The sequence below is a fragment of the Hyperolius riggenbachi genome, chromosome 1, assembly GCF_040937935.1.
Source record: "Hyperolius riggenbachi isolate aHypRig1 chromosome 1, aHypRig1.pri, whole genome shotgun sequence".
NCBI lineage: Eukaryota > Metazoa > Chordata > Amphibia > Anura > Hyperoliidae > Hyperolius > Hyperolius riggenbachi.
In genome coordinates, this window is record NC_090646.1 from 17771298 (window position 1) to 17784934 (window position 13637).

The window sequence follows — 13637 nt, forward strand, 5'->3', positions numbered from 1 at the left end:
TGGAAGCCCCAGGTAAGTGAAGCTTTTTTTTCCTTGTCGACTGCAGATTGCCCAACTATTAAAATAGTATGAACACTGCCATCAAGTGGACAATGCATGCAATTACTGCACAACTACATACAGTAGTTACAGAGCAGCATTTTCCTCCATACTGCAGGTACCATAGTAATTGTGGTAAACTTCTGCCACCTGGCGGACATCAATTGCTATTACTGCACGGGGATCTGCGTTATGCAAATAGTCTGACGATTTGGCGCCACCCAGTGGACATTTTAAAGCCATAGTTCTAAGTTCTGTGGCAACTAATTAAATCTCTGTACTCTGCTGCCACCCAGTGTACAAAAATGTCAGCTGCACTGAGCGCTCAGTAAAGTGGATAGTGCATTTCTGCACGCTGCTGCCACCCTGTGGACAGTACATGCTATTATCGCGCAGCCACAGTGAGCACACTCAGGTGGTGGATGGTAGTTTTCTGTACGCTGCTGCCACCCTGTGGACAATACGTGCTGTTGCTGTGCAGCCGCAATGAGCACTTGGGAAAGTGGATGGTGGATTTCTGTACGCTGCTGCCACCCTGTGGACAGTTCATGCTATTACCGTGCTGTCACATTGAGCACTCAGTAGGTGCATGGTGGATTTCTGCACGCTGCTGCCCTCCAGTGGATGATACTTGGCGTTACCACGCAGCACAGCTTGCGATATACAGTATTACAGCGCACGCTGCTGTCCTCCTGTGGCGGATGTTCGCTATTGCAGGCAGTGCAGTAATGGCTGTGTGCGGGCGCTGCAGAGGCGACGCTGTCCTGTATCCCCGGCTGCACTGATCGCTACCAGGAGACGCTTCCTCTCTCAGCCATCTCCTCGCCTGGCTGGCAGAGGGCGCCGCCCCAGCAGACCCGCAGTCCTGGAGCAGATGAAGCCGCCGCCCGGAATGTGTCCTCAGCTGCGGCGCCATTTTGCCGAAGCCTCTCCTGTTCTCCGGGATCCGCGCTCTATCCTGACCCCGCGCGGCGCCCATGCGAACGGGCCGGCGGCCATTTTCTCGAAGACCAGAAATGAATGGGACTCTATGGGAAGAACGCCAGGAAAATGGCTGCCGATATGAGGACACTTCCTGGAAGCTGCTGCAGCCAGGCGAGGAGGAGGCTGCGGGACGGGCAGCGGTGTCAGCATGTCCTCCAGGCTTCCCCCGGCCGCCCTCAGCCTCAGGCAGGTGAGAGATCATCTGGAGGGAGCAGAGATATACATAGCTCCCAACTGCCCCTCTGTTGGAGAGACAGGGCCACTTTGGGAACCTTGTCCTCCTCATTTGTCCCTCTTTCACGCCTCCTGTACTGATCTATGCAAATATATGTATTTTTCTACCGAAAAGAGTGTTTAATTGACTCTAAACTTTATGCCTAGTAATATTCCTTATTTTAAAATGTTAATATGAAGGAAAATGAACCAGGTTAGAAAGGACCAGTGTGGTTTGAATTATAAAACATTTTTTTCTTATTAAATCTTTATGGTTATAGTATGTGTGACTAGGGCTGTGTTGGGGGCGTGATCACAGGTGTGACAGGGGCGTGGCTTAACTATTCCTCTTTTTTTATATCAGAAAGTTGGGAGGTATGGATATGTCAGGCTGGGGTAGCGTGAGTAGAGCTAGCTGGGTTTTCCGCGGGGGTGGGATTTCCTCACTTCCTGTGTCCAGTCCCCTGAGGGTTTCCTATAATCGCTGGAGCTCCCGGGGACAGGAAGGGCGAGGACGCTGACAGTGATAAAAAAAAAAACAAAGCATACCTATCAAGTATCATACCTCTCAAAGGAAAATTAAGATCCACCTCTGCCACACATTTAACTACACCCCAATTTTGCATGCAGCATGCACCCGGGCACTAGTCTAGTTAAGGGGACCCTGCAGGAAACCTCATAGGAAAATTCCGCTAATGTGATTGGGTGGACAGCACCTTCTGGAACTGCTAGATTCCAGATAAGTTGTGGTAAACGATGCCCACACTATTTGGCCAGTCACAACACTTTGTTCTGCAAGTGGGTGCTGCGATTAGAGAACTGTTCCCTATGAGGTTTCCTGATAGGTCCCCTAATTAGACTAGCATCCGCACCCCTTCCTCCCCTATATGGTTTCCTGCTGTTGCTGGACCATACCTCCCACCTGGGACAATCCCAGGAAAATTGGGACTGCTGGGGGGTATGACAAGGTGCATTTTAAGTCCTTTTCATCCTATTCACAACTTGAATTAAGTTTTTTGTTTGAAGCCAGTTTCCAATCAAAATGTTAGCTGTAGTTTTGCATAGTGTGCTCAGTGATTGGCCCCGATGTCGCAGCCCTGGTCCTGCATGTGAGACCATCGGCATCAGGGAAATACAACCTCCGAAAGCAAGTGCAGCGACCCCGAGATTGCCAGGTATGGTGGCAGCAGACGGCTGCTGCACAGGGTGGGTGATACCTGGGACACCTTGCGGCCGCTCTGAATGTATTATTCGGAATATGAGACGCACTGATTTTTTTCCCACCACTTTTGGGGGAGAAAAAGTTCGTATTATATTCTGAAAAATCCGGTATTTATTTTGTAGAGAGTAAGGGCCCGTTTCCACTAGGAGCGGTGCGATGCGGCTACATAGCCGCATTGCACCGCAGGTGTGCTGAAACACATGCACGGCAATGGAAGAGTTTCCACTGCGTGCATGTTGAGTGGAGCGGTGCGGAGCGATCCGAAAATCTGCAGCATGCTACAGATTCTCGCACAGCCACATCCGCCCGCAGCCGCGTCCCATCTCCGCAATTCACTTCCGCATCGGGAGATGCAGAAGTGATGCGGCTGGCGGCGGAAGTGATGCGGCTAGGTAGCCGCATTCGCATCACTAAGTAGTGGAAACGGGCCCTATGGCCCCATTTACAGTTAATCAGTTGCGCTCAGTTATAACTGAAAGGACAACTGATTTTCAAAGTAATGCCCATATTTCCCAATGGCTCATTTTACACACTATGTGTTTTAATTACAAGATTTTTCATAATGCAATGCTATGGAGAAAAAAAAAACGCGTACCAACTGAATAAGTGTAACTTGGGCCTAAGTCCCTGTTTACACGTAGGGCCCGTTTCCACTAGGAGCTGTGCGATACGGCTACATAGCCGCATCGCACCGCAGGTCTGCTGAAACACATGCACGCCGGTGGAAGAGTTTCCACTGCGTGCATGTTGTGCGGTGCGGAGCAATCCGAGAATCTGCAGCATGCTGCAGATTTTCGCACGGCTGCATCCGCCCGCAGCCGCCGCGTCCTATCTCTTCAATTCACTTCTGCATCAGGAGATGCAGAAGTGATGCGGCGGAAGTGATGCGATGCGGCCAGGTAGCCGCATCGCATCACTTTAGTAGTGGAAACGGGCCTTTAAACAGTTGGTATGTTTTTCTTCTTCTCCATAGCAGTGTATTGTGAAAAAGATTTGTTTAAACACGTATAGTGTGAAAGGTGCCATAGGAAAACATGGGACTAATGCTAGGTACACACCATACAATTTTCTGGTAGATTTTCTCTTAGATTTATCTGCCAGATAGATTTACCTACAACATGGAAAAAAGCTAACAGAAGAATCTAACAGAAAATTGTATGGTGTGTACCTAGCATTACTTTGAAAATCAGTTGACCTTTCAGTTATGACTGAGCGCAACTGAATAAGTGTAACTGGGGCCTTAGGGTCAGAATCCAGCCTAACAGTTTTTGGTGTGATATACTTCCTGTCTCCAGTCCACCTGTTTTAGTATTAAAACCACAAAGTTCCATGAAGGTCCCAGGAGCAGGAAGTGCGGGACATCTCTCCCATAGGAGGAGCGGAGTGTTGGCTGATTGATGCACTCTATAAAGGGTTGTAGAACATTCAGATAAATAGTTATAGAAAATATGGGACACAGACAACAATAATGACCCCCTTCCTCCCAATCCCCAACAACCACCCAAAATAATTTAAAAAATCTAATCCATAACTAAATAATACTACAGTAGAATCTCGTTATAGTAAACTCTGATATAGTAAACTCAGTCCTCAGGTTCCAGTAAATGTGTCTGCTTAAAGAGAACCTGTAACAAAAAAAAAGTCCACTGGGGGGTACTCACCTTGGTAGGGGGAAGCCTCAGGGTCCCAATAAGGCTTCCCCCTCCCCTGTAGCTGCAGGCAGTCCAGCGCTGGCTCCTCCGAAGTGTCCCGCAATCCGGGCTCGACAAGCCGACAAGGCTTGATATATGTACCTTCCCTGGCTCCAGTAGGGGGCGCTATTGCGGCGAAAATAGCCGATCTCTGTCGGGTCCGCTCTACTACACAGGAGCAGGAGACTTGCGCCTGCACAGTAGAGCGGACCGACAGCGATCGGCTATTTCCGCCTATCTCCGAGCGGAGAGCCAATACTGCGCCTGCGCTGGAGCCGGGGAGGTAAATATTTACATCTCGCTGTTCCAGGAGGATTTTCACCGCCGTTGTGGGACACAGGAGGACGGGAGAAGCCTCAATAAGATCCGGAGGCTTCCGCCACCTGAGGTGAGTACCCCCCAGGGGAGGTTTTTCTAGATACAGGTTTTCTTTAAATATACAACACATTACCTATTCTGGTATAGTAAAATTCTGATTTAGTAAATTACTTTTCCTGGTCCCTTGGAGTTTACTGTAAAGGGATTCTTCTGTAATTAAAAAAAAGGTTCTAAAGCTACCCATGCACTACGTTGATTTCCCACCAATATACAGCAGATTCAGCAAATGTTGACCGATCGATTTCCATCTGAAATCAATTTCAGTCGATCTGTCCCGGCGGAAAATTTTGCTTGATCGGGGGCTGGTCAGGTGCGTGTTGTTAGCGGCGATTGACCGACGCAGCATAGCGGCAGCAATACATTACCTGTCCGCCGGCGCGAGTCCCCGGTCTGTGCTGACACTTTCTCCGGCTGGCCTGTCTCCTCCTGTGATCAGCCAAAGTTCAAGCAGTAGAGCGCCCTGTACTGTTTGTACTTTTGCTGGTCACAGGACGGGACAGGAAGTGAAGAGAAGACAGGCCGGCCGGAGAAAGTGTCAGCACAGACCGGGGACTCGCGCCGGTGGGCAGGTAATAGATCGCTCTCTGATCAGAGTCGATCAGAGAGGGATCTATCTATTGGTCGATCTAGTGGCAATCAACCAGTGTATGGCTGTCTTAAAGGGACACTTAAGCCAGAAAGAAAAAAATTAGTTTTACTCACCTGGGGCTTCTACCAGCCCCCTGCAGCAGTCCTGTGCCCTCGCAGCCACTCACTAATCCTCTGGTCCCCCGCTGCCAGCTAGTTCTGCTTCTACCAGCCCCCTGCAGCAGTCCTGTGCCCTCGCAGCCACTCACTAATCCTCTGGTCCCCCGCTGCCAGCTAGTTCTGCTTCTTCCAGCCCCCTGCAGCAGTTCTGTGCCCTCGCAGCCACTCACTAATCCTCTGGTCCCCCGCTGCCAGCTAGTTCTGCTTCTACCAGCCCCCTGCAGCAGTCCTGTGCCCTCGCAGCCACTCACTAATCCTCTGGTCCCCCGCTGCCAGCTAGTTCTGCTTCTTCCAGCCCCCTGCAGCAGTCCTGTGCCCTCGCAGCCACTCACTAATCCTCTGGTCCCCCGCTGCCAGCTAGTTCTGCTTCTACCAGCCCCCTGCAGCAGTCCTGTGCCCTCGCAGCCACTCACTAATCCTCTGGTCCCCCCGCTGTCAGCTAGTTCTGCTTCTACCAGCCCCCTGCAGCAGTCCTGTGCCCTCGCAGCCACTCACTAATCCTCTGGTCCCCCGCTGCCAGCTAGTTCTGCTTCTACCAGCCCCCTGCAGCAGTCCTGTGCCCTCGCAGCCACTCACTAATCCTCTGGTCCCCCGCTGCCAGCTAGTTCTGCTTCTACCAGCCCCCTGCAGCAGTCCTGTGCCCTCGCAGCCACTCACTAATCCTCTGGTCCCCCGCTGCCAGCTAGTTCTGCTTCTACCAGCCCCCTGCAGCAGTCCTGTGCCCTCGCAGCCAATCACTAATCCTCTGGTCCGCCGCTGCCAGCTAGTCCTGCCTCTACCAGCCCCCTGCAGCAGTCCTGTGCCCTCGCAGCCAATCACTAATCCTCTGGTCCCCCACTGCCAGCTAGTCCTGCCTCTACCAGCCCCCTGCAGCCATCCTGTGCCCTCGCAGCCACTCACTAATCCTCTGGTCCCCCGCTGCCAGCTAGTTCTGCTTCTACCAGCCCCCTGCAGCAGTCCTGTGCCCTCGCAGCCACTCACTAATCCTCTGGTCCCCCGCTGCCAGCTAGTTCTGCTTCTACCAGCCCCCTGCAGCAGTCCTGTGCCCTCGCAGCCACTCACTAATCCTCTGGTCCCCCGCTGCCAGCTAGTTCTGCTTCTACCAGCCCCCTGCAGCAGTCCTGTGCCCTCGCAGCCCCTCACTAATCCTCTGGTTCCCCTCTGCCAGCTAGTTCTGTTCTTCCAGCCCCCTGCAGCAGTCCTGTGCCCTCGCAGCCACTCACTAATCCTCTGGTCCCCCGCTGCCAGCTAGTTCTGCTTCTACCAGCCCCCTGCAGCAGTCCTGTGCCCTCGCAGCCACTCACTAATCCTCTGCTCCCCTGCTGCCAGCTAGTTCTGCTTCTACCAGCCCCCTGCAGCAGTCCTGTGCCCTCGCAGCCACTCACTATTCCTCTGCTCCCCTGCTGCCAGCTAGTTCTGCTTCTACCAGCCCCCTGCAGCCATCCTGTGCCCTCGCAGTCACTCACTAATCCTCTGGTCCCCGCTGCCAGCTAGTTCTGCTTCTACCAGCCCCCTGCAGCAGTCCTGTGCCATCGCAGCCACTCACTAATCCTCTGGTCCCCCGCTGCCAGCTAGTTCTGCTTCTACCAGCCCCCTGCAGCAGTCCTGTGCATTCACAGCCACTCACTAATCCTCTGGTCCCCCGCTGCCAGCTAGTTCTGCTTCTACCAGCCCCCTGCAGCAGTCCTGTGCCCTCGCAGCCACTCACTAATCCTCTGGTCCCCCGCTGCCAGCTAGTTCTGCTTCTACCAGCCCCCTGCAGCAGTCCTGTGCCCTCGTAGCCACTCACTAATCCTCTGGTCCCCCGCTGCCAGCTAGTTCTGCTTCTACCAGCCCCCTGCAGCAGTCCTGTGCCCTCGCAGCCACTCACTAATCCTCTGGTCCCCCGCTGCCAGCTAGTTCTGCTTCTACCAGCCCCCTGCAGCAGTCCTGTGCCCTCGTAGCCACTCACTAATCCTCTGGTCCCCCGCTGCCAGCTAGTTCTGCTTCTACCAGCCCCCTGCAGCAGTCCTGTGCCCTCGCAGCCACTCACTAATCCTCTGGTCCCCCGCTGCCAGCTAGTTCTGCTTCTACCAGCCCCCTGCAGCAATCCTGTGCCCTCGCAGCCACTCACTAATCCTCTGGTCCCCCGCTGCCAGCTAGTTCTGCTTCTACCAGCCCCCTGCAGCAGTCCTGTGCCCTCGCAGCCACTCACTAATCCTCTGGTCCCCCGCTGCCAGCTAGTTCTGCTTCTACCAGCCCCCTGCAGCAGTCCTGTGCCCTCGTAGCCACTCACTAATCCTCTGGTCCCCCGCTGCCAGCTAGTTCTGCTTCTACCAGCCCCCTGCAGCAGTCCTGTGCCCTCGCAGCCACTCACTAATCCTCTGGTCCCCCCGCTGCCAGCTAGTTCTGCTTCTACCAGCCCCCTGCAGCAGTCCTGTGCCCTCGCAGCCACTCACTAATCCTCTGGTCCCCGCTGCCAGCTAGTTCTGCTTCTACCAGCCCCCTGCAGCCATCCTGTGCCCTCGCAGCCACTCACTAATCCTCTGGTCCCCCTCTGCCAGCTAGTTCTGCTTCTACCAGCCCCCTGCAGCCATCCTGTGCCCTCGCAGCCACTCACTAATCCTCTGGTCCCCCGCTGCCAGCTAGTTCTGCTTCTACCAGCCCCCTGCAGCCGTCCTGTGCCATCGCAGCCACTCACTAATCCTCTGGTCCCACGCTGCCAGCTAGTTCTGCTTCTACCAGCCCCCTGCAGCCATCCTGTGCCCTCGCAGCCACTCACTAATCCTCTTGTCCCCCCGCTGCCAGCTAGTTCTGCCTCTACCAGCCCCCTGCTGCAGTCCTGTGCCCTCGCAGCCACTCACTAATCCTCTGGTCCCCCCGCTGCCAGCTAGTTCTGCTTCTACCAGCCCCCTGCAGCAGTCCTGTGCATTCACAGCCACTCACTAATCCTCTGGTCCCCCGCTGCCAGCTAGTTCTGCTTCTACCAGCCCCCTGCAGCCGTCCTGTGCCCTCACAGCCACTCACTAATCCTCTGGTCCCCCGCTGCCAGCTAGTTCTGCTTCTACCAGCCCCCTGCAGCAGTCCTGTGCCATCGCAGCCACTCACTAATCCTCTGGTCCCCCGCTGCCAGCTAGTTCTGCTTCTACCAGCCCCCTGCAGCAGTCCTGTGCATTCACAGCCACTCACTAATCCTCTGGTCCCCCGCTGCCAGCTAGTTCTGCTTCTACCAACCCCCTGCAGCAGTCCTGTGCCCTCGCAGCCACTCACTAATCCTCTGGTCCCCTGCTGCCAGCTAGTTCTGCTTCTACCAGCCCCCTGCAGCAGTCCTGTGCCCTCGCAGCCACTCACTAATCCTCTGGTCCCCCGCTGCCAGCTAGCTCTGCTTCTACCAGCCCCCTGCAGCAGTCCTGTGCCCTCGCAGCCACTCACTAATCCTCTGGTCCCCCGCTGCCAGCCAGTTCTGCTTCTACCAGCCCCCTGCAGCAGTCCTGAGCCCTCGCAGCCACTCACTAATCCTCTGGTCCCCCCGCTGCCAGCTAGCTCTGCTTCTACCAGCCCCCTGCAGCAGTCCTGTGCATTCACAGCCACTCACTAATCCTCTGGTCCCCCGCTGCCAGCTAGTTCTGCTTCTACCAGCCCCCTGCAGCAGTCCTGTGCCCTCCCAGCCACTCACTAATCCTCTGGTGCCCCGCTGCCAGCTAGTTTTGTTTTTGCCGACAGGCCCGTCAGGACTGGCCACGCATAGCTTTTTTTTTTTTAGCTGTAATTAGCGCTATTGCGGGCCGCAACGCATACACAAATATGCCTTGCCGCATTACGAACGCATAGATATGCGGCAACACGTATTTGTGTACGCGTTGTGGCCCGCAATAGCGCTAATTGCAGTCAGGAATACGGAAAAAGCTACACGTGGCCAGTCCTGACGGGCCTGTCGACAAAAACGAAACTAGCTGGCAGCGGGGGACCAGAGGATTAGTGAGTGGCTGCGAGGGCACAGGACTGCTGCAGGGGGCTGGTAGAAGCAGAACTAGCTGGCAGCGGGGACCAGAGGATTAGTGAGTGGCTGCGAGGGCACAGGATGGCTGCAGGGGGCTGGTAGAAGCAGAACTAGCTGGCAGCGGGGACCAGAGGATTAGTGAGTGGCTGCGAGGGCACAGGATGGCTGCAGGGGGCTGGTAGAAGCAGAACTAGCTGGCAGCAGGGGACCAGAGGATTAGTGAGTGGCTACGAGGGCACAGGACTGCTGCAGGGGGCTGGTAGAAGCAGAACTAGCTGGCAGCGGGGGACCAGAGGATTAGTGAGTAGCTGCGAGGGCAGGACTGCTGCAGGGGGCTGGTAGAAGCAGAACTAGCTGGCAGCGGGGGACCAGAGGATTAGTGATTGGCTGCGAGGGCACAGGACTGCTGCAGGGGGCTGGTAGAGGCAGAACTAGCTGGCAGCGGGGGACCAGAGGATTAGTGAGTGGCTGCGAGAGCACAGGACTGCTGCAGGGGGCTGGTAGAAGCAGAACTAGCTGGCAGCGGGGGACCAGAGGATTAGTGAGTGGCTGCGAGGGCACAGGACTGCTGCAGGGGGCTGGTAGAAGCAGAACTAGCTGGCAGAGGGGGACCAGAGGATTAGTGAGTGGCTGCGAGGGCACAGGACTGCTGCAGGGGGCTGGTAGAAGCAGAACTAGCTGGCAGCGGGGGACCAGAGGATTAGTGAGTGGCTGCGAGGGCACAGGACTGCTGCAGGGGGCTGGTAGAAGCAGAACTAGCTGGCAGCGGGGGACCAGAGGATTGTGAGTGGCTGCGAGGGCACAGGACTGCTGCAGGGGGCTGGTAGAAGCAGTACTAGCAGGCAGCGGGGGAGCAGAGGATTAGTGAGTGGCTGCGAGGGCACAGGACTGCTGCAGGGGGCTGGTAGAAGCAGAACTAGCTGACAGTGGGGGATCAGAGGATTAGTGAGTGGCTGCGAGGGCACAGGACTGCTGCAGGGGGCTGGTAGAAGCAGAACTAGCTGGCAGCGGGGGACCAGAGGATTAGTGAGTGGCTGCGAGGACACAGGACTGCTGCAGGGGGCTGGTAGAAGCAGAACTAGCTGGCAGCGGGGGACCAGAGGATTAGTGAGTGGCTGCGAGGGCACAGGACTGCTGCAGGGGGCTGGTAGAAGCAGAACTAGCTGGCAGCGGGGGACCAGAGGATTAGTGAGTGGCTGCGAGGGCACAGGACTGCTGCAGGGGGCTGGTAGAAGCAGTACTAGCTGGCAGCGGGGGAGCAGAGGATTAGTGAGTGGCTGCGAGGGCACAGGACTGCTGCAGAGGGCTGGTAGAAGCAGAACTAGCTGGCAGCGGGGGAGCAGAGGATTAGTGAGTGGCTGCGGGGGCACAGGACTGCTGCAGAGGGCTGGTAGAAGCAGAACTAGCTGGCAGCGGGGGAGCAGAGGATTAGTGAGTGGCTGCGAGGGCACAGGACTGCTGCAGGGGGCTGGTAGAAGCAGAACTAGCTGGCAGCGGGGGACCAGAGGATTAGTGAGTGGCTGCGAGGGCACAGGACTGCTGCAGGGGGCTGGTAGAAGCAGTACTAGCTGGCAGCGGGGGAGCAGAGGATTAGTGAGTGGCTGCGAGGGCACAGGACTGCTGCAGAGGGCTGGTAGAAGCAGAACTAGCTGGCAGCGGGGGAGCAGAGGATTAGTGAGTGGCTGCGATGGCACAGGACTGCTGCAGGGGGCTGGTAGAGGCAGAACTAGCTGGCAGCGGGGGACCAGAGGATTAGTGAGTGACAGCGAGGGCACAGGACTGCTGCAGGGGGCTGGTAGAAGCAGAACTAGCTGGCAGCGGGGGAGCAGAGGATTAGTGAGTGGCTGCGAGGGCACAGGACTGCTGCAGGGGGCTGGTAGAAGCAGAACTAGCTGGCAGCGGGGGACCAGAGGATTAGTGAGTGGCTGCGAGGGCACAGGACTGCTGCAGGGGGCTGGTAGAAGCAGAACTAGCTGGCGGTGGGGGACTGGAGCAGCAGTGAGTGACTACGAGGGCACAGGACTGCTGCAGGGGGCTGGTAGAAGCAGAACTAGCTGGCAGCGGGGGACCAGAGGATTAGTGAGTGGCTGCGAGGGCACAGGACTGCTGCAGGGGGCTGGTAGAAGCAGTACTAGCTGGCAGCGGGGGACCAGAGGATTAGTGAGTGGCTGCGAGGGCACAGGACGGCTGCAGGGGGCTGGTAAAAGCAGAACTAGCTGGCAGCGGGGGACCAGAGGATTAGTGAGTGGCTGCGAGGGCACAGGACTGCTGCAGGGGGCTGGTAGAAGCCCCAGGTGAGTAAAACTCATTTTTTTTTCTGACTTAAGATATCTATCTATCGCCTATTCCAGACATTTGGGTCCCTTCCATAACTTTCTGCCAAGAGGGAGCTGACAAACCATTACCCCCTCTTCCTGTACCCTGAGGCCAGGGAGGAAGCTGCAGCCATTATGGAGGCACACAGTCACCCCAGTAGAATATACTACAGCAGAATCTCGTTATAGAAAACTATGATACAGTACACCTCTTGATATAGTAAACTCAGCCCTCAGGTCCCAGCAAATGAGTCTGTATAAATAATGTATGACCGGTTCTGCTATAGTAAACTACTTTTCCTGGTCCCTTGGAGTGTACTATAAAGGGTTTCGGTACTTTTCCGTTAGCCGGGCGCATCCACTAGGTGGCGATAAAACTTCAGCAGAGTTACATCTTTCCCTGGCGGCCTGGAGGGGGAATAGTAATTACCACCACCTGGTGGTTGCGCCTTCTGTAGCTCTCTTCTGGGATTTGCCCCCAGCATCTCAGCGCTGCCAGGCATGGTGCCGTCTCCTGGGTGCGGGAGGGACGTGTGACGGCTCCAGGAATCTGAGCTAATTTTTGTGTCTTTAGTTTCTCCTCAGGCAGCAGGTCCTCGGCTTGTACCGCCGCATCCTTCGAGCCGTCCGTCAGATCCCCGACCCCGCTGACCGCAGCTACATGAAGGATTGGGCCCGGGGCGAGTTCCGCCAGAATCAGTCCACTACTGATGAGGTGAGTCCTGGAGGAGGGCATGATTCATGTAAGACATAATCAGCCGCTATCTGGCCATTATTTGAATGTTATAATGTAGAGGGGTGGAGGCACCAAAGGAAGAGATGAAGGGTTTAGTGGATTAGGCTGTGAGCTTCCAAATTCTACCTATAACAAGTCATAAGCTTGTGTTATAAGGCAGTGATAGGCACACATGGCTCTACAGCTGTTAAGGAACTATAAGTCCCATAATGCAATAAAGGAGTCTCACAGCCCCAGTCATGATTCATAAAGGCAAATGCATTGTGGGACTTGTAGTTCCTTAACAGCTGAAGAGCCAAGTTTGCCTGTCACTGTTGTAACGGATCGTTCTTGGTTTTCCAGGCTTGGAGCACAATTGGCATGCAGTGGTGTAGAGTTCCACAGGAGAGGTGGCACTCATGAATTGTGATTGATTAGCATGCTTATCCCCACCCCCACTTCTGACTGTCTGGCCTCTTGCGTGTTTTTTTCAGACCACCATCCGGATGATGATCATGCAGGGGCAGCAGCAGGTGAAGGAACTGGAGAGAGCTCTTCAGCTGGCCAAGTCATAGAGCGTGGACTGCTCGTTGTCATGTGACCTGCAGAGTATATCCCGCCTTTGGGAGCGCTGTAGAAGGTGCCAACCACTCATGGAGGTACTGGTGGTGCTGAGGCCATTGGAGGACCTACCCTGATGTCACTGTTACACTGGATGGTCCTAGACTCGATTGGGAGAGGAGTGATACGTGACATGTCTTCTCAGCCTGTGACAAGTGACGAGGATAAGTGATGAGGACTGGGTAACATAGTAGCCACATCAGGCACAATGCAGTTGGACCCAGCACTGAAGCTCTGTAGGGTCGCGGGGTGTCAGTGCAGGTAACGGTGCATCTGACCTATGATTGGAACTTGCAGCCCAAAGACTGGACATACCGCACGTTCTGCACCGACCACCTGGGGGCGGCGTATGATGCATACACACTCATTAAAAGCTAATTCCTTTTACAGTTTCACTCCTCGAGTCTTTTCTTGTGGCAGCTAAAACTGTTGTGTCCGTGTGTAGACAGGATGTCCAACAGCTCACTCACGAGGGTAGAGTTCAAAGTAGTTCTGTGGGCTCCTTAAAAAAATCAAAAACTGACACTTACCTGGGGCTTTTACCGGCCCCCTGCAGATACCCTGTCCCTCGCCACCACTGGAGAATCTTCCGTTCTCCCGCCGCCGGTCACCGTCTAACAAGACAAATGCAACTGCGGCTGCGCGCGTCCTCGCTCCCACTCACATCTCAGGGAGCTTCCTGCACAGGTGCGGTACAAAGTTTTCTTGTACTGCGCCTGCGCAGGAAGCTCCT

General features: G+C 55.3%; 1 protein-coding gene across 2 annotated transcripts; it reads left to right on the top strand.

The window, feature by feature from the left end:
* The first annotated feature begins 738 nt into the window (after positions 1-738).
* Positions 739-13299, top strand: LOC137545099 (LYR motif-containing protein 2-like). 2 transcript variants are annotated; one of them, XM_068266209.1, is made up of 3 exons: positions 739-1213; positions 12154-12283; positions 12778-13299. In XM_068266209.1, the coding sequence occupies exons 1-3, from the start codon at positions 1017-1019 to the stop codon at positions 12856-12858; spliced, it is 408 nt and encodes a 135-aa protein (XP_068122310.1). In that variant the 5' UTR covers positions 739-1016; the 3' UTR covers positions 12859-13299. The 2 variants fall into 2 exon arrangements, with proteins under 2 accessions (XP_068122310.1, XP_068122315.1); XM_068266214.1 differs by having other exon boundaries at positions 769-1213; positions 12143-12283.
* The last annotated feature ends 338 nt before the right edge of the window (positions 13300-13637 follow it).